Consider the following 26,826-nt stretch of genomic DNA (forward strand, 5'->3'; position numbering starts at 1 on the left):
ATCCGAGCAGGCAGCCCCTCCCTGTGTTCTGGGTCAGCAGCTGAAAAGGTTACCGGCTGAGCAACAATAAAGTGCGTCCGAGCACGTCGATCGTTTGTTATAGTGACCAGAGACGCTGACGGGGAGCTGTTGTCCTCTGTTAACGATAAATCAATGAAGTTCCCCTCATGCTCCCGTCACACACACACACAGAGATCCCCACGCTCGGACACACACTCTAAACTGCGTGGTTATTAGCTGACACGGTGGTGTTGTTCCCCCGCCTGTGGTAATTTGCGTGAAGCGAAGGACATGTCACGCTTTAACAGGATTGACATGGATAAACAAACGTGTTACTGCAGATTTATACAGAATGAGAGCCAATGAGCAGCAGAGCGACATGTTTGTGTGTTTGTGTGTTTATGTGTTCATGTGCGGGGGAGCTTTGGCAGGTGGAGTTCATTTGCAGCACTGATATTAACTGTCTGCTTCATTATGATTAGCATCTCATCCTCATTTGTCGCCACAAGAGAGGAAGCCCAACCCGTTCGCCATTTATTATTTCATTAAGGAGCTAACGAGCACATAGACACACACACACACAAACATTTACTATCTCATCAGAGGCAAGAAGCACATTTGTCACCCGAGTTTAATCTTCATCGGAACATATGCTCGCAATTCGTTTTTTTTTTTTTTAAGAAGAGATGTGTGTTGTGGTGAACCCACGTCACGTCTCGTGTATCATTACACGCTTTGATTTGTCTGTCGTTTTCCGTATAAAACAAACACATTACGTGCATCTCTCCTTGTTACAGCGAGTTGAATGGGATTGTATAGGTAGCAGGAATACGAATGCGCGCGGTAAAAGATGAGCTTATATTCTGTTCTGGGCTCGTGTATCTGCTCTGCCTCTTTTTCATCCATGTGTGCATCATTAAAACTGCTGCTTCTCTCTACAGAACACCGTCTGCAGCTTCTAACTCTGCTCTCACTGACAGCATACAAAAAAAAAAAAGAAAAAAAATCACACAAAGGAGACACAGATGAGACGAAGGGATTAGGGGAAAAAAAACAGTATAAAATAAAATGTAGGCAAATATGAAAGCAAAAGAGTGCCCCAAATGTGTGAGTGTGAGTGGGTGTGGACGTAGGTTTGAGACTGTGTGTTTCAGATTGTAATTGTCATGCGTGGCCATTCCTTGCACTAAGAGAACGTCACGCTCTGTTGGAGACAGCCCGAGCTTCCATCTGAGATCAACAAATTAGCTCCAAACCTGTGCATGTGTGTGTGTGTGTGTGTGTCTACATGCAAAAGTAAGGCAACACATCAACACACACACACACACACACATATATATATATACCGTATATATGACAAAAGGGCAAGTCTATCAGGCCCATGGCATACATTACAACATTGTGTGGCTGTTTTCTTTAAATTGGCTTTCAATACTCAGTCTTCATTGTGTTATATGAGTTAGTGTGTGTCTGCCTAAGTGTGTCCTCCTCTGCATAAGAGGCTGGGCCGCAATGCAGCATGGGAGATTTACGGGTATAGGCTCTCTCTAAACGTTGACAGTCTTTGTCAAGCCCTCTAATAAAGCCCCAGAGATTGGCTGGTAAGAGGAGAGGGAAACACACACACCCACCCACCCACACACACATACAGATCTGTGTCAGCTGAGAAAGTGTACATATTAATATTTTACATTCAAAGCGGAACAATGCAGATCTTCTTTGACCATGAAGACTATTATGATGATGTGGCGTGCGTCTGCAGTGAATCTGGATCTAAATCTGCGTCCTTATGTACGTGCGCCCTGGAGAAATTGTGGCAATGTGTAAATCTGTGGTGCTCCCTTAATGCCTCCATATTTCAGAGGCCTAGTGAGCGGATTTATGTGCGACTGGCAATGCCAATTTTCATCCTCCGTCTCAGCGCAAATAAATCAGCCGCGCTAACACAGCTGCCTTGTGCAATGAGCAATTCATATAAATATACAAGCGTAAAACTGGATGTGCGTGCTTTTCTACATTGTAAAAGCCATAAAAACACATAATAGTGAGGCAGAGAACACAGGAAATGGTCTGTAATTGAGGAAATGCAAAAGCAACGTGGAAAATAAATCTACACCTCATCTTCCTCAGAAGAATAGGAGATTTCTTGACCAATTTCACCTAAACTACTCAACTTACACTTTCCTGACCCCCAGTAGAAACAGAGAGTGATTTGAGAAGATCTTTTCTAGCAGTTTAGCTGTGAAACACTCACACTATTTCAGCCATGTGAGATGAAATGGCTCCACCAACATGGCGGTGATAGCAGGGCTGTGGCAGGATAGTGGCGGTAAAAGCTCAATCAGCAAATGTAAATCAGGTTCAATAGCTCCACCCTCTCATCCATCTTGTTTTAGCACATGTGGGGCACGGCTGACCCCCTTTGCACTTTGATGAACTCCACCCATAGAAACATGCAAAGCAGCAGTAATAAAAGATGTATCATTGCCACCTTTACGTTTGCCTTACGGTTTCCTCATTTTGAGTCACACCTGCCAAACCAGTTAGCAAGTTTAGGACTGTGACAGGAAATCGAATTTCAACCTTGGTGGAGCGAAGTTTGAACCCAAAACATTATAGCTGGGGTGCAAAGTACTTTTGTGTCCTCCTTGTTTCATGAAACAAAATTATTGACGTATGCACTTCCTGTATCTTAAGGAGGTCATTTTGCACTGAAGTGCTATCGCTTACTCGACTTTAGTCTAAAATTAACATCAGGTGTGGGAGGATGCACAAAAGTTATGATACAATAAACAATATTGGGCTCAGGATATGATATTTTAAAAATGAAAAATAAAAATAAAAAATTGCAGTTGGAAATATAACCATGCATTTATTTGACGTTAACTCTGGACATACTTACTCTGGATATTATTTTTCATTGTTTTCAACTTAATAGGAATAAATGCATATATAAAAAACACAATCTGATCTCGTAGATTGTGTGGATTTAAAAAAAAATCACGACACTCGCGCGTCACACCAGCCATACTCGCTGATACACCTTTTGACGTTTTAAAATCGCAATATCTCGTCACAAGATATATCGTCCCACCTTTACTAAATATATATGTATATTACAGCTATGTTTTGATGACGCGGCTAAAAAAGCTGATACATATAGTGCTGTTTTCTCCTGTTTCTCACTAAAGTAAAAAGGGAGAATATTGTTCACACAACAGTGAGGTACAGTACCTGATGCCAAGGTTCATGGTTTCCGCTGTTCCAATCATTCCAATAGCCAGCAGCATGTTGTTGCAGATCTTTGCCGCCTATATTCAAAAAGTAAAAGAGCTAAACACAATATATTTCTTTTTGACAACGAAAACGTTTAAAGATCTTTTAAAATTTAAAAGTAACAATAATTTGTTGCTATGTTGTGTACTGGCAAAGAAACTACCATATACAGTATATATCTGTATATATATTTTTTTTTTGCTGAAAATGAGAACAAACGCTCTGAATGATGTTACACGCCACATAGCTGATGAATATCAAATTATTTTCAGGGTGATGCTTACCATATATTGAAGAGACGGCAGATACAAAGTCATTATTGTCCAATAAATGTGCACGGTGAGTATTAAGAGTCATATAATCTGACAGACTTTGTGTATTCAGTGTTACGGTTTGTGTGAAAGCCCTTACCTGTCCAGTGCCAACTTGACCACAATAGACAACATTGGCTCCCATGCACGTGAGCAGCTCCTGCGCTGCGTTATATTCCTGTTCAACTCCGCCCACCATGAAGGTCAGTTTGCCCATGCTGGCAGCTCCCACACCTAAACACAGGTCATAGCAAAGAATACAGACAACACAAATTTAAAAAGAGGCGACGCGACAAGCAAATCAATACAATGTTTAATTAATAGTCATGCAGAAATAAATGATAGAGCATTGTTAAGAGTTAAATCAAAAGGTTTTCTTGGGTTTAATGTTAAAACTGCAGGAGACTAAATTTCTTTATTACATAAATCCAAATTATAGGCCTCATAGATCAATATATCGAAGATCATTTGCTCAAAAACAAAGATTTAAAAGGTTGCAATTGCCGCTCGAAAGTTTGTTTTTTATTTACTTTTATTAACGAAAAAACCCAACAAGCTCCACATGAACAAGCATTTAACGACAATGGGAAGAAAAAATTCCCTCTTTTTTATAGGAAGAAATCTCCAGCGGAACCAAGTTCAGAGGTGGCAGCCATCTGCTTCGACTGGTTGTGGTTAGTGAACGCTCAAGTTTTGTGCATTGCATTGTGGGATGTGGAGTCCTACAGACAGATGCATAGTGTGTGTTTTTACTTCATTCTTACTGTGATTTCTTGTGTTTACCCTAAAAACTCTGCCAAAGTGACTTTCCAACATATTTCTGGTGTCTTCAAGGACTGACAGTTGTGGCAAAATAATGGCAAATGTTTATTTTGGGGTTTACGCGGAAAGATAAGAATCCGGCCAAAACTGAATGTCTTTCAGAATGAGAATATGGGAAACAAACTAGAACAAAAACGGTGACAATGAATCACTGTCATCCTTGTTTGGTGAAGAAACGAGAATGACGTAAAAACACTTCAATGAATCCGTCTAAGGAACTCCACATCCCACAATGCAATGCGTGAAACTTTTCAAACAATGTCAATAAGAGAGTGTTTACACTGGTGATGAACCTTTTTTTGAGCTGCAATTTCAAGGTTTTACATCTTTTTTCAAGCAAATGATCTTCGATGGCCAATACTTCGAACTTATCTGATAACGAATTTTCGTCTCCAGCAGCTTTAAACTGAATAAGGGTTGAAATAAACCAGCACATTAAACTAAATCAATGGATCCCAAAATGTGGAGAAGTTACAGGAGGGTCGAGGTAACGAGTAATGAAGATAACTATTTTATTTGTTACTTTGGTATTTGGAGTTGTTTTCCACAACAGAAGAAGAAGCGGAACACATTTGGGAATCACAAAACTACAAAAATCGAAATGGCCCAACTGTCTGACTGTTCCAGCACTATTGTGCTTTTACAAAAAGGTCACTAGTGTGTGTTTGTGCGAAACCCAGAGAGAACCAGACGTGTTAAGTAGCGATGCACCAGAGGGACAGAGGCATCTTAAAAAGCCGATTGTTGCCATCATGCACTACGCGCGCCTCATGGGAACCCTTGCCTTTGTCTTGTCACCCCGACTCATTCACACACACACAGACACACACACACACCAACAGCTGTGCCGGAGGCCAACACTCCCACATGCGGGTATCAGTGACAGGCGTGAGGGGTAATTAACTTTACACTTTATCATGTTCAATTAGGCGTCCCTCCTCATGCCTGATGGCTTAAGGAGCGTGGCATGTTGTAGGAGGCGACCTGGACACCCCCCCCACCCCACCTACTGGGTTTAAATGCAGAAAAAAAAAAAAACACTTTCAGCGCAGGTCATACCCTGAGAGACTGATTCATTAATGAAATGAATCAGTGGTTTAGTAACTAACTCTGTACAGATCCAGACACGTATTGATAAAAAACAAAAGGGAACTAATAAAGAGCTGAAGGTTTAATATACTTTAGGGTGTAATTTGACTCTAATGAAAGACCTCTTAATAGTGAAGCCTAATAATGTCCGTGTTAATAATTAAAAGGGAATTAGTGGTTATAAAACAGCTGAAGACACATTATTTGACTGCAGTACAGGGATGTCCCAAAGGACAGCAGAGGTTTACTGTACGTTTCAGGCACCGATAAATATAAATATACATATATTCCTCCTCCCCCTCCTTTAATTGCCTCTCCTCTTGTCAAACATCCGATGACGTGACTACACTGTACGTGAGCGTTCGTCAGTGCTGAGCTGTCAGCGGGTCATTAGGGTCATGTAATGAGGCTCAAAGCTTCACGCTGCAGCTAACACACGCTGCGTTAGGATGTTATGCACAACAACCGCCCACTCCCAACAGACATTTATCATTTCTTTTTCAAGATTAGATGATTTTTATGCAAGTCTTGTTTATTCCACCTTGGCGTGGCCCAGTTGTTGTGAGGACATTACCAACATGAACTTACATGTTTTCTTATTAAAAATACAATAATCTGAACTGCTTTTTCATCACAACACACTTCAGATTATGCTCTGCATACATTAAATGACAGGATAACATGGCCACTATAACCATAACACGCAATGCAAGATTTTTAACAGAATTAGACTGTTGTCCATTTGTCACACTTTCTTATGGTAAAAACATGCATGAAACAGGCATTTCTGTGTCATGTATTTGGGCCTGATTTAAAGTAAAGAGGAAAAAAAAAAAAAAACAGGTCAGCTTGCTTTCTTGTTTAAAAAAGTGAATTCTTAGTGAATGATCACTGAAAATCGAAGGCCCTGTATATGGAGATCTGGGTGTACATGGTTCATTGCACTATACTACTCAGAATGTTAATCATTACTCTTTGTAAATGATAAAAAATATGTAAAAAGATTGACAAAAAGTTAGAGATGAGCACAAAAGAGCTACTGACAGTAGCAATAGACAGTAAAAACAGAAAAACTCAATGTAAAAAAACCCCCCACATAAAACAGTGGTGGGCAATTCTAGCACTTACTGTACATCAACATTGATGCTTAAATATACAAAAAAGTTAACCTGGCTTCATCTCACAGTGTGCTAGCTGTCTACTCAATGCTGTAAATGAGTGAAGTCATGGGTGGGATTTAGTTTCTACCTGCCTGGTGTTTGTTATAAGTTAAACATTTTAGTGCCTGCTCTCAGCGGTCACCAGTCAATATGGACGGATACAGATGTGACTTTCAGGAAATTAAGGACAAACAATGCTCCTTTACAAGTGCCATGGAGTGTGGTCAAAGGTAGCATATATACAGTTTGATGATGAAGGATAATAATGTGGCACTGGCTGAGTGGGTTAGATAAGTTCAAAGCTTAGTCATCACTAAGCTTATGTTCACACTGCAGGTCAATTCTGATTTTTTGGCCCATATCTGATTTTTTCATGTCAATGTGAAAAGTACAATTCCATTTTTTTCAAATCCGACCCAGGCCACTTTAATATATAGATATAAATCCAGGTCACACTGTATCCAACCTTTACATCATCATCCTTAGCAGCATGCTTGTCGGCAGCTTTTATGGGAACACCTGTCTGCTTCCTTGATACTCATACTCCACCATGGTCACCATCGTCTCCTCCAACACACTTACTACAAGAACCACCGCTAACCAAATGTTACTTAACAAAATGATGTCTATAGATGTCAATGGCAGTCAATGGGTTAAATACATCAAACATTCCAATGTGTAGAGCAAGTTCATCTCTAGTTTACGAGAACATTATTAGTTGGTAGCAGCCATCAGAGTACAGTAGTAACTGGCTGAAATTATTTGGTGCTGATCACCGATCTATTAGAAACTGCTATATTTGGTACCAATCAAATAATCAATAATGCCAATAGGATCACGGGGATAATTGGTTGACATTTCCTATAGTTAATGTCCACTTTTTTTTTTTAAATTACATGCTTTACAGAGAGGAGTGCATGCTGTCAATAAAAAAACAAAAAAAAAAAAAAAAAAACCATAACAAGTTCATCCATAGGTGTAGAAAAGCCCATCTACACAAAGACCGAGGAAACAAATATTTATTTTCAAAACAATATAAATTTATGTCAAAGAAGCAGTTAATTAAATTCTTTCTTTTTGTTAAAATCTTACATCGCACAGAACACGCTGTACAACAAGTGTATGGGCTCATTAGCACGGATCACTGTTTGCCAACCACTAAAGAGGAGATCATTGATAACATGGTCGACGAGTTGATCAATACATCTCACTGAGGAGGAGAGGAGTGGGAGGTGGAGAGCAAGAAAAAGAGCAATTTAGAGATAAGAATGATCTCTCCTTTTACCTCCCAGCCTCCCTCCCTCAAATTAACTAATCACCCATAATAAGCTCTTATGATCTGTAGTGGATTTCTATAAGGACTGACATCAGGATGATGGAGAGTCCTTGTTAGTAGAAGAATAACACAAAATTAGCATAACAGTGTGCTTGGGTGTCTGTTCTTTGTTTTTTGTTGCACTAACTCGAGTGCACTGCGATTTGTGCCGCTAACATGCTACTCTAAGAGTGTGTCAATACGTGATGCATATGTTCATTGTGTTTTATGTGTATATGTGTCTCTGTGGGTGCGTATGGAAATCCCATTCTCAGGTCAGTTCTGTCAGAGACGGATTAAAGAGGAATCCTAATGAGGCTTCCAGAGCACTGTGCATGCTGGCTCATCCATCCCAGCGGGAGTGACAGTCCCCAATCGTTAGCACTGCACAACCACGTGACGCCCCCTAGGGGGAGGAGACAAAATGTGTCGGCGTATCTCTAATGGGAAGCTACATCATGGAGGGAGGAAAACGCTGAAGAGATATCAGCCAAAAAAGAAGTCTAAATAATATGCAATCATTACTGTGTGTGTGTGTGTGTGTATATATATATATATATATATATATATATATCTCCAACTGTTTCTCTTATACCGAAGCAATCTTCATCAGCTCTTTCCTCAGCCACCTTCAGTGTGACCCCCTCAAAATGAGAAGTTGCACGTGGGCCACACACACAACTCTCCTGATGGTTTTTTCTCCAATAAAAACTGGAAACATCAACATCCCCTTCATGTTAGCACGTCATCTAACAAAACTCAAGTTATAAGCCACCAGCCAAAGATAATTAGGACAGATGTTTAACTATAGATTATTGGTAGGCGGTAAAAATGAACATATGAGCTTCAAACTGGTTGTGTGAAAGCAGAGTAGATCAAAGAAACAACTCTGGTTTGGCCTGTTTGTTGTCAGTACTTAGTCCATTAGCACGTCTTTCATTACATGCTAAAGAATCAGTCAGAGCAGTTGATGAGAGCCACATAACCTTTAAAAACTAATCTCTTTCTGAAGTGGTACAAAGAAAAGTGGGCATGTGTGTGTGTCTGTTTAACAGAGACAGGTGCAGACGTCAGTTGAAGCTTGTGAGGTTATATCTCGAAGTTATGAGCTGCATGTAAAACAGTAGCTACCTTTTATTGCTGCGGGTGGGTTTAAATAAAACTACAATTGTGTAGATGCACATACACACTCAGACACACACTACACTTAAGGATGCTCAGTTTTTAACAATTAATGATGCATACGGAAAACACTTGAAAGAAGAATCACCCATTAAACAATTAGTGCTTCACAAAACACCAACTTCCTACATCAGGAGTACCGCACGGTCCCATGTTAAGACTGGTTCTCTTTTCACTTTCCATAAACAACCTTTCAGAAGTATGTAAAACACCCATATGCAATTGTATGCAGATTTGGTTTGGTGATATGGACCAAAAACCATATCTCAATATTTTTTTTAATCAAAAAGACATTTAACAAAGTAACTCTCGATATTTTTAACTCAAAGTCTTTCCAAAAAGAAAATTCTGGGTAAAATTTGCTGATGCAAAATGGCAAACAGGGACATTTATTAACAAACAGCTCCACAAAATATGCCGCTTTTGGCTTTTCCTCCTATAAGGGATAGCATGTGTGAGTGAGTTCTGTAGTGTTGCTTGTTTAGGAGAAGGTCCAACTGTGCTTTTCATGCTGTCCTGAGAAGTAGCGACTCCTAAAATGCGTATTTTAATACAAAACGAGCTATAAAATAAAACCCTATCAATATAGGCAATATTGTAATTTTCCATGTCACTAAAAAAAAAAAATCTCGTTATATTGCCCATGTCTAATACAGATGATGCAGTATTATACACTCCAGTAAAAATTATACAAGAAGATACCTGCATTCTCACATCTGAAATGGCCCGAGTGCAAGATTGGCTATCAAAATCATGTTTCCTTTTAAATACTAAAAAGACTGATGTTTTACCAACAAAATAATAAAACTGCAAATTTACATGTATTTCTCTTAGGTGAAGAGCTTGAACTGAGTTCTAATGTTCAGGTACGTAAGAGTGGTTCTTGACTACGCTCTCACATTCAAAATTCACATACAGAAAATGCCTAAAACAATTACATTCTGCATACTTAATTTCAGATATATTGGATTATCAATGATACTTAAGGTAGCACATGTTCTCACATATGGAACACTGTTTCACAAACTGGTCACTTACAAATGAAACCACTTTTACACAAATAGAATCATTATATAAAAGAGCATTATAACTTATTTCCTATCACAACTGTCTCTTTCTAGAAACATACAATCTTCTGAATTTTGAAAATTTTACATACCGCTACTTTAAATTTGCTTGCACTATAAATAGCACACTCCATGAATTTACACCACCACCACCATTAAGGGATTTCATGAAACTAAAATCTACTCCTGGCAAAGCCATTAGGTCCATGGTAAGAGGAAACTGTAAGTTTCCTATAGATGTATCACCTTTGGGCAGTCTGTTCTCTCAGTCAGGGGATGGAACATCTGGAACAGCATCCCTCTCACTATAAGAGAATGTCAAACGTTTTAACACCTTCAAGAATCGACTTAAAAGCCAGCTAAAATCAAATCAACACTGTATTCATTAACACCTACAGGTTCCCTGATGCATGATTGAGTCATGTGTCAGCATCCTCTGAACTGTATGATGTAATAGCTTTGTACAGAATAGTTGTATTAATCTCTGTTTTAATCAAGTCAATAAAAAAATAAATTTGTGTAAATTCATTGATATTTTTGTCAACTAATAAAAAAAATAAACTATAATGTTCACATGGGACCAAATCCTATGAACTAAGTTTCTTTTTTTGGAAGGTAGCGCCGTCAATACAGTGCTCGGTTTGCATCGCCGAGAGGGCGTGTTTCCGCTGGCGGTATCGGCTAGGCTCTACTCTCTTTTTACGCATTTCCACTGGGGAAAGAACCTCCTCTGTGGTACCTGGTGCCACTTTTTTTAGTACCTCCTTTGTTGAGGTTCCAAAAAAGCAGGCCTGGTCTGGAAATGTGACTTAGGCACAAAGCAAGGCAAGGTAAGGCAAATGTATTTGTATAGCACTGTTCATACACAAGGCAACTCAATGTGCTTTACATGATAAAAAAGTGCAACGGAAAACATTCAACAGCTTCAAATCTATAAGAACATCAAAATCGGCAGCAAAAAAACATTTTAAATCATTAAAACTAGGGATGCACAGAATATTCGGTTTGGGCGTCCAGTAGTGCATTTTGCATTTACATATATGGCGATAAAGTATAATATATATTAAATAGCAGTGTTTTAGCTGTTAGATAGTTGGAGAGGGAGGAGCTCACATTCTAGGAGGGAGGCGTGTTAGGTGATGTCACCTACCAACGTGGGCAAAATCCATCTGTCCCGTTTGGGGCTGACTTTTTACACAATGTGGAATAACAAGGGAGGGAGGAAACAGAACTTTTTAAACTTTGGCCCTCTGAATGAGGCGAAAGGTGATGTATATCACTGGAGCAAAACCATTATAAAGTGATGGTCATACCTCCCTTTTAACGCACTTTAGCTTTTTTTTGGAATGCATGTTTTGTTTAATTTGAAGATCTAATATAAACAAAAAACTTTGTTGTGCTTTTTAAAAATGTATTCTAGGCTATTTATGCACTATTTAAAAAAATAGTGAAAAACTTAACCGCATTCGACATTCGACCAAGCGTTTATATTTTATTCAGCTTCAGCCTCAAATTTTCATTTCGGTGCATCCCTAGTAAAAACATTTAAAATCAGCAACAAACATTACATCAACAACAAGATGACAAAAAATCTCCCTCTCAATCATACGCAGTAGAGAAAGAGTGCCTTTAACTTTGGTTTAAAAATGCTCACATTGGATGCTGTTTGGACTATTGTAATGGTCTTCTGACAGGAATCCCCCAAAAGAGTATCAGTCTCCTGGAGATAAAAGCATGGACCACTTTCTCCTGATCTTTCTGAGTCATTACACCTTTCACTCTGGAGATATTATTTAGATGATAGAAGGCTGTTTTGTGATAGATTTGATCTGACTGCTGAATGTCAGATCTGAGTCAATCAGAACAACAAGGTTTTTGACTTTGTCTTTTTTAAAGATCGAGGATCAAGGTACTCGCTGAAAGCAGTCATTTTTTCCTTGTTACCAAAGACAATCACCTCCATCTTATCAAAATTTAGTTGAAGGAAGTTTTCACTCATCCAGCAGTTTACTTTTTCTCAGCAGTCACACAACACCTCAATGGGACCATAGTCATCTGGGTTCGGTGCAAGATATAGTTGTGTGTCTATTGCGTAGCTCTGATAATCAACCTTACAGTTCTGTAAAATGTGTCCTCCAGGAAGCATATAAAGGCTAAACAGAAGGGATCCAAGAACAGAGCCCTGAGGAACCCCACAGGACATTGATAATCTGTCAGATTCAAGGTTTTCAACGCTTACAAAATAACTTTGCTCCTCCAAGTATGACTTAAACGATTGCATTACATTTCAATTTAGTCCAACCCACGTTCACAATCCTTATGTCATTGATCACTTTGATAAGAGCAGTTTCTGTGCTGTGATGAGAACAAAAGCCTGACTGAAATTTATCAAATATTTTGTTGAAGGTTAAGAATTGACTCAGTTGGTTGAAAACCACCTTCCCAATGATCTTGGCCATGAATGGAAGGTTGCTCATTCGTCTATAGTTAGCCAGTATAGAGGCATCCAGTGTTCTCTTTTTTAACAGAGGTTTCACAGCAGCTACTTTCAGGGATTTTGGTACGGTGCCTGACTGGAATGAGCAGTTAATTATCTGACACAAATTAGTGACAATTGACTTTACAACAGTTTTAAAGAAGTTTGAGGGTATTGTGTCAAGGCAACACATTGATGGATTCAGCTGCTGAACAGTTTCCTCTGTTGTTTTTGGGTTCACTGTAATAAACTAACGTTGAAGTTGACACATCCCTCAGTGGTTGAAGCTGTTCAAGCTTTTTGTTATTTTGCTGGTTTGTTCTGATGTTTGATCTTATTGATTGTATTTTTTAATTGAAATATACAGCAAATTCATTGCATTTTCCTGTTGAGAGTAATTCAGTCATTTATGTACCTTTTTTTTTTTAAAACACACAGAAATAAGGGGAACAGATGTTACAGTCTCTAATTTAAAAAAAAGACAGAAATTATCAGACAGAGCCAAGTCTCTTACATCAACAGCAGAAATATCAACATCTTTAGCGATAATCAGATCCAGAGTGTGATCTTGAGTGTATCGGACCAGTCACATGTTGTATAAGACCAAAAGTGTCCATTAAAGCACATCGTTTTTTGGCAGTATTGTTCATATTATTGTCTACATGAATATTAAAGTCACCTGTTATTATTAAAAAGTTGTATTCAGTGCATACAACTGACAGCAGTTCAGCAAACTCATTCATTAATTCTCCAGAATATTTTGGGGGTCTATAAACGACTAAAAAAAGAACTCTTGAATCTCCCTTCAGTAAGAACAACATATATTCAAAGCTGATAAAATCACTAAATGTTATTTCTTTGCACTGAAATATTGATTTAAAGATGGCAGAAACTCCACCACCTTTCCTGCAAGTATGACACTTATTGAAATAAATAAAGTATTGTGGTGCACTTTCATTGAGAATAGTAATACTGATACCATCATTTAATCACGTTTCATTAATAAGCAAAAAGTCCAAGTGATGTGTCAAAATAATATAATTATTTAAAAGTGATTTGTTAACAAGAGATCTAACGTTAAGAAGCACTAATGTTAAAGACTTTACTGGAGACACTGGTGGACTCTTTGGATGACATGTTATAGTAGTCAAATTATTATCTCCATTTAGCTTTTTGTTTCTCTTTAATGTAACAGTTTTACCTGTGTTACCTGTCACCACAGGAATGAAAGAAGCTGCATTAACTCCATAAGGCCCTGACTTTTTCTGGTTGTTCCTACACATTGAAGTATTGCAGTCCAGACGCAGCACACATCAGGCAGATGTCATTCTTAGTTTAACACAGCTGGCTGTTTGAATCATGCCCTTATCAGCCTGAGGAGAAGAGGGATCCATCCTGGTCCTGGCATCTTCAAGGAGGGATGGGTGGGGCTGATTGTTTTTTAGGGGAGAGAAGATGGGACCATGTTGGAGTAAAGGGTGGGGTGTCAGTCTTGTGCCAGCAAGAACCAGCTCATTCATTTTGGCAGTTAAATCCAAGTAGGCAGGGGTAGGGGAGAAGCTGGAATGAGGTGGAAGTATGTGAATTTTGAGGGGAAGCAGGTGGGTCCTGAGATGTGGGGGGTGGGTTGACCTCTTCATTTTGGCGATTTTGATTTTGATTTCTTGATGGAAACTCATCAACGCCATGTTCTTTTGTTGTTGTTTTGTTCTCCGATGGTACATGTTGTCCTTTGTCAGGACTGATAGCAGTGGGACTGGTGAAGTAAAAAAAAGTTAAATGTAAAAAGTTTCACGCCAGCCTTTTTTAGACGCAGTCCATTTGCTCTGAAAAGATGGTGACGTTCCCAAAAAATCTGAAAATTTTCTAAGAAATTTTGTGAAAAAGCAGCACAAGCCAAAGACAAAAATTTAATCAGAGAGTAAATCCTTGAGAATTTCAGATCTCCTTTGCGAACTGGAGGTATCTGGCCACTGAGGAACACTTAAGGCTGCAAACAGCTCACAGTTTTTTAGCAGATAGATGAACTCCTGCTTTAACACCTCAGACTCCTCCTTGGCTAAATCATTTAATTTCAGATGAATCAACATTTTTCAAATGTGGGTAATCTGCCACAATATGCAACATTTTGTCAGCCATGTCTGGCTTAGGTAAGCAGATCATTTTCACATTGTTGCTAAACATCTTCTGAGCATCTTTAATAGAAACCTCTCGCACTATCAGTGTATGAGGTTGTCGCTTTGGCTTACCATGTAGCTTTTGTTTTCTTCAAGCACTTTCAGTGCTCACAGTTCTAGAAGGTTGTGTGTTGCCCTCATTAGAGCAGGATCCTAGGTCATTCCGCAGTGGGGCAAATCGATTGTCCAGTTCTACATTAAACTGAGTTTGTGATTTGGTGATACTTCTGCCTCTAACACTTTTGTGTCTGGGCAGACAAAGAAGTTGAAGTCGAGGCTGCAGTTTGGGAAGGGAGTGCAGGCCAGTCCGTCTCATTACTAATACCAAGGCGCTTTGCTCGGCCCGTTAGCCTTTGGAGCAGATATGACTTTCTCTCAGGCTTAGTTCCGAGAGTATTCCAGGGAGGACTCGCACCTAATGGCTTATCAACGGGAACAGAATCTTCCTTAGCTCTGATAGATTTGTAAGCACCGGTTGGTAGCGAGTTAGCTTTATTCTCTCTGCTGTTTTGAAACAGCGCCACAGTCGTTTCATTCCCATATTCAAGAAATTATGTATCGTTTCCTTTCTCAGAAGAAAGAGTTCAGGTTTTGTAAATAATTTCTTCTGTGTGCTCAGCTCTGCCCTTTTGCTGCTGTTCAGCTCAGCTGTTGGAAGTAAAACAGAGAATCATCACAGCATTTATTCATCAACTCACACACAGAGAGGAAGCATTTGGCCACCATTGATCTTTGTTGGCAATCTTGTGAGGATGGCAGCAAAAAACTGCAATCCATGGAGTCTGGCAGTTCCGCGTGTCAGGTTGGTGCTCAATAGAAACACACCGGAAAAACAGTAACGGGTCCTGAAAGCGAGTAGTGCGGAGCCGTGTAGAGCCGATACTGCCAATGGAAATGCGCCATATGTCTAACAGTTGACAAAAACTGGACTAAAACTGAAATATTCCTGATGACAAACTTTTGACTAGTACTAGTAAACACAAACTTAAGCTCTGTCAATGCAGTGCTCAGTTTGCATCTATGTTTCTAACTCCATGCACAAACTTACACACACTAGGCTGTAGTCATCTATAATTCAGGTTGAATAAGCCTTCAGCCTTTAATGTGTTAAATCCTGGGAGTTGACTGCTCCGACTGTGTGTGAAGGACCTTAAAGTAGGATATTTACAGATCAGCAGCACAGCCTCATGTGGTCCGCTGTTATAATTGTACCCAAGGGCAGATCTTAACAAACAAATTAAAACCTTAAAACGGCCCAGTAAAAAGCACAACAGATATCAAATAAATAGGCGAAAAGGCATGAGAGAGCCTGTTAACAAAAATGGCACACACACAAACACATGAGAATAAAACCCAAATCAGCACTTTCCAGACTTTTCTGAGCCAAATGCACTAATGCCTCTTGGTTAGGGTAAAAACAGACCATTTATCGCTCGTATTTAACAAGCCCATGGCTATGAGAACTGAGTCCTGCAGACAAAACAGCAAAGAGAATGTGGAGTAACCAGGTTAGAATTCATTTAAAGTTAGAGTTACATTGTATCTCATAATTTGATTACAGGTATTACCACCCTTTAATTATTTAAAGTTACAGGTCATCCCTCATCATCATCATCATCATCATCATCATCACATGGAAGCACTCTAAATCACGAGGAAGAGGCTGGTCAAAGGAAGGTGACCAAAAAAGGATTGGAGGGAAGAGAGAGACCATCAATCCTCTCTCTGGCCCAAAGAGACTCATCGTGGGCAAAGGAAGTTAATAATGAGCCTCACTTAGGTTGTTAGTATATGCGCGCACACACACACACAAGATAACCTTCACTAGATAAGTGACATTCGACATTTGATGGACAGAAACTTATATATGACTCATACACCAGCTGACAAGACACACACACAGGGTCAGAGTAAAGAAAACCAGCCTCCCAGATGCTATGGGTCTACCTCCATATGGAGCATAGGCAACCCCCTCCCATCATCACCAGTCCATCTTCTTCTCTGGTCATTTCTCCGCCCTGCACCCTGCTCACTGAATAGCCTCCTCATTGTCAGCAGGACACATCAGTGAGAGGCTTGTTATGCTAATCTAGTCTTTGGTGAACGAATGCTTCTCTGATACTGGTTATCCTTGACAGGAAGCAACAAGCCCACCCCCAGCAACCTAGCCTACTCCACCTGACTCTATATACAATGGTGGATAAACATCCTCAGTCTACTTCCACACAAATCAAGGCTGTCCTGCAGACTCAGGGAGCAAAAGTGTCAGTGAGTTTTCATTTTTTTCAATGCACATAAAAGGAAATAAACACGTGTTCACCAAAAACATTTGTAATTGCAACAATTTCTGGGAGAAATTATGTATTTTCTGTAAAAATTCCAGGGTTGCCAATACTTTTGTCCATGACTGTAAAACGCTCAACAATTGTATAAATGGGCTTTAATATTGTCACTTTTTACATCAGAGGTGGGCAACTTTTAGCACAGTGGGGGCCACAAAAATGTGATTGTGCGATCATTCGAATATAGAACATTAGAATACTCAACATTCTGAGCATTGATACAGGACGAAACAATGAGTTTTGAGTTCTTTTGTTGATGTTTTTGTGTGGTACGAGTCATTTTTGTGTGTATATTTGGTGCAGCTTTGTGTTTTTTTTTCGTAACTTTTTTAGTCTTGTTGATTTTTAGAGTATGTATGTATTTGTATGGTCCTTTTCTGCACTTTATTATGATTTTTGAAGTCACTTGGTGTATTTTTGCCGTTTGTGAATTTGTTTTCATTATGTGTGTTTTTGGAGTAATTTTGTGCATTTACCTTGGGGGCCGCACAATACGTGACCACGGGCCGCCATTTGACAATATCTGGTTTACATTAATCTAAACCCTTGTTTGTTACATTTACAAAAATGACACAGCAATGCATTACTTTACTATGTTTAAAATATTTTCATTATAACCAGCTGTCAGAAACCCATCACCAGATAACCTTATAACTATTAAACATGCAACATCCAATCACAGGACTGCTCCTCGCAATTTGTTCGACTTTTCCACCTCAAACAAACTTAGGAGATAAAAAAGTGGAGGCATTATACTGTATATTAACTATTTCTACATGTCAGCACATCGCATATATAACATCAGTCATGTTTTAGAACTTTTCAATAAACAAAAATGTATTTAAATAAATAAAAAAACAACACCTTGAAAGAACCTTTCTGAACATTGTCGTACCTTGAATTACCTGAGGGGGCAGAACCAATGGGGAGCAGCCATTGTCGGCTGAATGTGACGTAAAGGCGTTGACTCCAGATTATTTTATGTAGGTAAACAGTGTTTTGCAGCTCCGCAGCAAATATGATGGCTCATGTCTTTGATACAATGGATGGTAATGGCTATATGTTCAAGCCAGAGAGGGATAATACTTGTGAGGCCAGTGATCATCACATTCTAGTGTTTCTGAAGAGGAAAATGCAGTAAGTAATATGGGTAACGACAGATTCAAAGTAGCTCCCATCACATGGTGCGAATACTGGCAGTCATGGGAACTTACTGTCTTAATCTTTTTGTCTGGACAGGTGCGATACATGTGGATTAAATCAAACAAAAAATAATTGACAGCGTGTCACTCCTGGCACTGAAACAGCCTGTGATCTTGACAGTGTTTTGCTGACGGAGCAGTTATTAAATGCCTGTGGCAACTTGACAAGGACTGTTGATAAACGCAGCTGAACCTCTGATAATTTACATTACTTTTGAATATGGTTTGCAAATTCCCCACAGGCGTAATAATAGTAATTATACATCAATTTTATATAACGCTTTTTTGGACACTCAAAATCACTCTACATAATTAAGAGATTATTCTTTCACTCCACACTTAGTGGTGGTAAACTACTATCGTAGCCAGAGCTGCCCTGGGGCAAACTGGCAGAAGCGAGGCTGCCATAGTGCACCATCGGCCGCTCCGACCACCACGAACACTCACACACACACTACATTCATACTAGGCAATGTGGGTGAAGTGCCTTGCCCAAGGACACAATGACAGAAACCACTGGAGCGACTGTCCCCCACTGTGGCCCAGACCTGCTTAGCTTCTGAGATCTAATGAGATCAGGCAATGACAGGCTGGTATGGCCACAAGGTATTCTTTAACACTATTTGCTGATTGACATGCAAAGGTATATGAGTAAAAAAAACATGAAAACTTCTGACCAATCACACAACAGTACTCACATAGAACAAAGTCCTGCTTATATGACGTGGATTTGTTCCTAGTGGCATGTAAGAGAGAACAACATTATCTGTTGTTGTGACGCATGTAAAAGCCTGGACATGACATTAATCCACTTTAACGATTATATTCATCGATAATATTCATATACATTGTACATACTGTGCTGGACAGCTGGCTAACCATTTAATAAATTACTAATTTCTAACCACAGAATAGACTAAGTGAACAGCATAGAAGGATGTTTGTTTTACTTCAGTTCAATATTAACATTCATACAAACATACATAAGATAAATTTTTTCCTCTCATTTTTTGTGTTATTGAGGTCATTTTTGGGTATTTTTGTTGTAGCTTTGTAAATTTTTTTTGTCATTCTGTGTATTTTTGTTTGTATTTTATGAGGGATTTTATGTATTTTTGTTGAGTTCTGTGGAGTAATTTTTGCTCTTTTTAATTTGTATTTCTGTAAAAAAAAATTGGAGTCATTTTTTGACTAAGTTTGTTTGGTTTTATTGTCCTTTCGTGAAATTTTTTGTAATTTTGTTAATTTTATTTTAGTAACTGTGGTGTCTTTTGAGTAACTGTGTATTTTTGCTGTTTTGTGTGTTTTTGGAATAATTTTGTCAATTTAGTTTGAAGGCCACATGAAATTAAACCAAGGGCCGCCAGTTGCCCATGTCCAGGTTAGGGCATGATTTAAAAAAAAAAAAAAAAAATTGTTTTTCTGACATGTTTCTTCTTTTCAGAGCAAGAATTTTGAGCCATGGTCCAGGAGTTTTTGTTATGCAAAAAGTACCAGATTCTCCTCAGGGGGAAATAGTGAAGAAGGATTGAATTGGTTGTGTTGATTGACAAATGAATCGCTGCAAGCCTCAGCTTGAACAAGCACCTACAAGCTGGATGATGACGTTAAACTGTCGGCAAATGATACATTGCAAAACCTGAGTGCAGTTGATGTGGTGTGCATATGATTAGAGTGGTGTTGAGACTTAACCTAAATAGGTAGGTAGCTGAGGATTTTAAGCCCTCACAAAAAGGCAACATTGTCCCAAATGCCTCTGGACCCACAACAGCTTGGTTCCCACTTTCGTTCATGAGCACCGATCCCTGACTTTCCCAGGCCAGCATTGGGAAAACACTGCAAACTTTTTTAGGGGCCTTTTTAAAGCCAGAATACGTTAGCTTTGTGGCAGCCCACCATGGCTACGTAGACTCAAACTCAGGCAATCTGGGTAATTATTGCAAATGCTCTTGCAGCTTGTTAGCCAGACCTCCTATATGTGTCACTGATATGCCGACTAACAACAGGTTGTGTTGTCATGGGATTTCTTATTTTTAATACAATTAACATACAGTAACTTTGATTATTAAAGCTCTATGTGAATGTATGAATGCACTATGCAAAGACACATCGTCACTGCGTTGGCCAATGTATAAGACTGAATGCCTGCAGGAATTTCTCAGGATTCTGTTTTTAATTGGGTTAGGACCGTGGAGTTTGGATCCCACAGTCGCCTGCCAAACCTCTAGTGACGCACACAACATAGAAATACACAAACCGCCACACACAACAAACACAAGCACATATTTATACAAAAAAGTTACATTTTGTGGACGAGAGTCAGGAACCACGAAAGGAGCAGGCTCTGCTGGGACACCTTACTGCACAAAGCGGATCACAGGAGGTCTGGAGACCTGACTGCATGTTCCATTCTTTTTAATCAAAGCATTTTCTATACACACTTATCCCTTTTAGGCTCATGGATGTCTGCTAGCCTCTCGTAAAGGTGCAATGTGGTGTACATGCACTAGTCTATTGTATGGAGAGACAGTCTTTCTAAAATACAAGTTTAAGGAGCGTGGAAAAACATGCCATCTTTTCATGATAAGATCAGAGGTTAAACACTTCCAAACATACCAGAACAGTATGTTGTGTTTGACAGGAATTCTTCTTTAATCTTAAGACAGCTGCTATTTGTAATGGCACCTCTGGTCATTGACCTAACAGACCTAAGCCAAAGCGCGCACGCACGCACACACACACACAAAGATAATCGGACTGTTTTATCCCGATATTACGCCTTCACGACCAAGGATGGCCAATGCCAGATTATCTTGTGGTCTGAGGTGTATTAACAGTTAATTTGTGCTGATAATTGGCTCTGAGACGGGTCTGGGACAATATTTACGTGTAAACTCCTCATGTGTGGGGAAAGCCGAACAACTCCCGACCCCATGATATGTGACATGGAACGGAATGTAGCCAATCAAGAAACGAGCCGACTGAGAAACACTGAAGTTAAGTCAGAACTCCGCATTTTCTGAATTTAAAATTCCGTTCTCAGAGTTCGGCAAAATAAAAAATTGAAAACATGACTGATGTGATTGGTATAACATAAGGTGGCGCTCCGAGTCACTTTTCAAGTAGGATGTTAGAAAATCCTGAGTTAGCTAAATGCAGTATTAGATCACATCGTTTGATCTGTTTGATCACGCAAGATTTCTGTGCGCACACACACCATCTAAACTGTTCTATACCAGATTTTTATCTTCATGTTTGGGGTCAGTAACAGACAAATCTCTCTTCAGATTTAGAAAACCCTCATGTGTGACTGTGCACTCCGCTTTAGTCTCTCTTTTCTGTTTGACATGCATACACACAAACCTGAGGAGTGGGACAGTGCCCTGTTTGAATAGGGTGCCATCTTCTGGTTATATGGGTGCATGTAAATTCCCAACCTACTCACAGATAAGGACAATAGTGAGAGGGCATGACTATATGTTAAGACTCTGATAGCGTAGCCATGCCTTTTCTCCAGATTTAGATTGTATTTTTCAAAAACATGTTGGCACCATTAAAGCTGCACACTTTACACCAAACATTACAAACAAATAAAAAGAAATACATATTGAATTAATAATTTACTAAAAATGTTCTTGATTGTTTCATACATTAAATGACTGAGTACAAATATCATGAGAGGACATATTGTCAAGTGACACACAGTAGGTGAGTGTATGCTACTTCCAGAATCTGTGCAGATGAAAGCACAGCGGTGTGTGTGTGCGTGTGTGGCTAGCTGCAGAAAGCAGGGGTGGCAGGTAAATCATTGGTCATGTTAGGCTAGTAAAAGAGCCTTAGTTAACAGGAGAGGAAGAGGCTTCACTGAGGACTGCAAACACAAAGCGGGCACTGTCTATAGTATGTAAACATTGTATGTGTTAAAGCAGAGTAACAGGCCGAAGCCTCTGATCTCACTGACTGCAGTCAGTCTGTTGAGCAGACGCCAGCTGGTAAACATGACAAAATTGGTCTGTGTTTGCATGAGAGACAGTGGGAGGTACAAGGTGGAGTGTGCGTGAATTAGAGATTGTGCAATAAAAGCTAACAGACAATGATCAGTATTCGAAATCAAACGTGCACGAGTGACAGGATGTAGAAATCAACAGGTATGATCAAATCAAAAGAACCGTGACTGTGTGTGTGTGTGTGTGACAAAGACAAGAAAGACAAAACGAGCAGAGATGGACAGTTTTACTGCAATGAATCTCCTTCATGTCTTATCTGCCTTCTCTCCTCTTCTGCACTCCTTGTGAGGGCAGTCTCTCTCTCTCTCCTTTATGACTCTTTATCTGACATGAAAGGCACTAACACGGGATACCCGCCATTACGGCTCCATCAACATGAAAAGCTCTGACACTGGATTCTTCACTGAGGCTCAGCCCATTAAGGACGACTGGTGATCCTGTGCTCTGTCAAGAAGCCGTCACACGCAGACAGCACCGACATAATGAGGACTTAAAACCTTACCCTTGCCTTTAAGACCCTTTGGTCAAAGGCAGCAATAAAAGTATCAGGAGGGCACCTACTGGCTGACCTGCTTAGTAATTGAAACCCATGTTGAAGCACTAACCCAAAGGGTCCGAGAGTTTAGATATTTAAACAGGATAAAGAAGCTAGACTAAAGGTTAAGGGCTTCGAGAACAATTGGGGGAACAGGAACAAAAACTTTAAATCGCCTTTATTCATGTGAGAAAAAATACATTTTTCTGTTGCCACAACAGTGATATGTTTTCCTTATTCAATCAGTTTAGAGCATTGTTTCTCAAATGGGGGTACGTGTACCCCTAGGGGCACGTGATGGCACTACAGGGGATACTTGAGAGAGAGAGAGAGGGGAAAATTCACAAATTAAATTTCTATTTTTTAGTGAAAAATGGCAATCTTAATAATAATGATAGAAATGATCTTGATTAGAACATTAACTGAACTTATGAGGCCGGAGATGACCAGAAATGATAAAAAAACTGTAGAAATAAATCTATTCAGGAGGCACTAATTACTGTTTCATTTCACTTATTTACAAAATTCGATTCTTTAAAATGTGTTTTATCGCTCGTTCATTCCATCATTATGCTCTATAGTTGTTTTTCATAGTATTCTGAACAAAATGAGCCAAACCACTGGTTTAGAGCATGTGTCTAACTAAAGGCCCGGTTTCTTGTAATTAACGCAAAAAGGATTAATTTATGCTGCAGAGGCTATTTAATCACACTTCTGATTTTAGAAGACAATAGTTGGTTATATTTTACAAAGAAGACAGTATTTGTTCAAATTAAACTACAGTAGCAATGGTATTTTTTTAAATGCACTTAGTATTTGAGTTGGTGGATTAAATCTCAGGAAACTGATGTTCGAGACACAAGAAGGAGTTCAGGAGAGCTCACTAAAGCATGAAAACAGCAGAATAAATTGTGGAGGGGGTACTTATGATAGGAAGAGGTGGTACACTGGATTTGTAAAACAATGCAAAGGAGGAAGTAAAAACAGTAAAAATAAACTATCAAACATTGTGCGTAAATGACCAACTATTTCAATTGTAAATATCTCAGCCCCTCCAAATAAACAAATTTACAATTTTCCCATAATAATATCACATGATGGTGGCCATTTTTAATCTTAAATTGTTGCAAAATGTTTATTTTTTTTCCTGCAATTTTCCTTGAATTATTTCACAAAGCTTCCCCAAATTACATAAAAATTGGTCAAAAAATAAGTACATTTAAATGAAGATCCTACAGGGATTCATAAATGTCACTCATCGCTTCAATATTGTGGGTTTTACATATCATTTATACGTGGAAGTGTAAACTAAAACATGATAATGTGGAAATTACTCGTTTTTCCCGCCTGAAATCTTCAGCTCTTTTGACTTTAAACTGGTCCGTCTTTGGCCCCTGAACTAAAACGTGTTTGACCCCTGTGATTTAAAGTGACAGCAGCCCTATTGAGCCACAGATGATTCCCACTGTTCCTGCCCATAATTACGGGTACTCTGTGTGTCGTCATACCTCCTGACACTGGAGCGTCCATGAACACGGCACCCATCTTCTCAGCAGCCACTGCCATTTCTTTAGAAACAGCAGGATCAATGGTGGAGGAGTCGATTAGCAACGTCCCTTTCTTTACTTTTCTAAATGAAACAAGAAAAAAACAATCAGTGTACACAGATTAACCTCGTTGAACAAAACTTGGGTCCATTGGACACAGAAAATGACTTACCAGAGATTACAATGGACCCCCTATTGATCAGTAAAATTATTTAAATAAATTAACCCCTTCATTTTTTAGATGAAGGAACACTTCACCCTGATCAGTGTGCATTTATTGTGTCAATTTAAAATACAACATCCCTGTCATTTATTCTACAGTTTTACTTTTATTCTGTCTAATTATTTCTCTGCACTTTCCCTCAATTATTTAATATCTGATTCAATGTGTCGTTTAATTCTTCGTACCAGAGCCACTGGGTGGGATTTTCACCATTTAGCCGACTGATCCCCACCTGGACTGTTTTCTTAAAATACCGCTGCCTGCCCTTGCTTTAGCTATGAAGTCGTTGCCATGATTACCTAGAGCTATGACATATAAAGAGCAGTGGTTGTGATTGTCTGATCCAAGGGCCACATGATCAACATTCATGTCAGCATTTAGAATAATGGCCAATCTGAGCATTTGGTCTTAGTTATTTTATAAGTTTTTATGTCATTTTGTGAATTTTTGTTTTAAATTTGTACGTTTTGGAGTAATTTTCTTTCTCGCTGTTTTGGGTATTTTTCTGCGTTTTGCGTCATTTCTTTGGTATTTTGTCTGTCTGTAGTCATTTAGTGTGTTAAAATTGTTCATTTTGTGCATTTTTGTTTTTACTTAGCAGAACTTTTTGTGACAATTTGGATTTTGCCATTTTGTGTGTTTTTAAAGTTATTTTGTGCATTCTGTTGGGCTTCATATTACTTCCAAAGTTTGTTGTATTGTTCACGGTTACATTTAGAGAAAACTGTTTTTTATAGCTCAACTAGGCATCTAAATGCACTGTTTCAATAAACACTGTGGTTGTGTTTGTTTAAGCAATGTTGTTTTTAAAAACTTTAAGAAATATTCTAAAAAATCATGGGATTTTTTTTTTGTTAGATTCTTGTTTGTTTATTTGTTTAGTGCAATAAAAAAAGCTCAAGAGAATTATTTTCACATAAGTATGTTAGTTATAGGATAAGGTAAAGAAACGGGAACATTTCTTTTATACAATTATTAAATTTAATAAATGAATGGATTAAGTGATTACTAAAGGAATCATTTACTGCAGTATGAGCAAAGTTAGTAAAATAGTAAAAGCAAAGACGATCTTTAATGGAATAAATGCCTTGACTTATTTTCTAGAAAAAAAAAAACTCAACAAAATGTGATTTGTAGGTGGCAAATTTACAGTATTATGCTAAGTTCACACCAAACGCGTTTCGGGTGTCAAAATTGTGCCTCACGCCCGAATTTGGACGCTTGTGCTCACTGAATCAGACGATTGTCACCAGCGTCAAAGTTGGGAAGAGAGCACGTTGATGGGAGGGGCTTCTCTGTTGCCGTTGGTGTTCATACAATGGACGATTTTTTTCTTTCTTTCTTTCTCCTGTTAACTAAGGCTCTCTGGGCACCATGGGAAACGTTCCTCACACAAAGAGGTGAAAACCAAACTTAAACCCCCCCATGTTGCTGTTGTTGCCGTTCGGGTCGTTCTGTAGTTTTCATCAGTGATATAACTGCATAACTGTGTGACACTACAGAGTACCCTTTGGTACTTGATACTTGGATGTATTTTGGTGTGACTCAGTGTGTGCACAGTGATGTTAAAGGGCTATAGAGAAGTGTGGGTGAATAGAGAATAAAGTTTGGAGTTCTTTGCTGAACACGCCGCCTCCGACTCCCGTTCATCGGCTCTACATTATCCAGAGAGTGGCTTGGATTTATTTGGGCCTCGGCGCCGTTTCTGGATTCACCAGAGCCGCGCTCATACGAGAGTCGCTTTCAGTGCTATTTCCGTCTCTCCCATGCCCAGTTTGATGACCTGCTGACCCGCATCGCCGCTAGCATCTCCTACCAGGACACCAACTGCAGGCGCTCTATTCCAGCAGAAGAGCACCTGTCCATTTTTCTTCTGAATACGCGCCCCGATATGCACCAAAAGTTCAACAATCCCAACTCTAGAGTCGGCCGCGTTGGACGCACGTCAAAAGCTTGAAATCTCAAATCACGCGTAAAGCTTCAAGGAGGCATGAAACGCGCAGCAGGACCTTTCGACGCTCCAAGAAGCGAAATATTGTCTATGTAAACCTGACGCTGAATGCGCCATAAGAGATATTATTCAATATCATCAAAT

The 26,826-nt window shown here is 39.2% G+C and overlaps 1 protein-coding gene across 1 annotated transcript in view; it reads right to left on the bottom strand.

The window, feature by feature from the left end:
* Positions 1-26,826, bottom strand: part of hibadha (3-hydroxyisobutyrate dehydrogenase a) — a 33,718-nt gene that overhangs the window by 3,521 nt on the left and 3,371 nt on the right. Inside the window, exons 4-6 of the mRNA XM_028461688.1 lie at positions 24,470-24,591; positions 3,688-3,821; positions 3,235-3,311 (exon numbers count right to left, since the gene is read on the bottom strand). Coding sequence (XP_028317489.1) covers positions 3,235-3,311; positions 3,688-3,821; positions 24,470-24,591 — 333 coding nt within the window. The remainder of the gene's footprint in view (positions 1-3,234; positions 3,312-3,687; positions 3,822-24,469; positions 24,592-26,826) is intronic.

The sequence above is a fragment of the Gouania willdenowi genome, chromosome 11 (genome assembly GCF_900634775.1).
Source record: "Gouania willdenowi chromosome 11, fGouWil2.1, whole genome shotgun sequence".
Classification (NCBI taxonomy): domain Eukaryota; kingdom Metazoa; phylum Chordata; class Actinopteri; order Blenniiformes; family Gobiesocidae; genus Gouania; species Gouania willdenowi.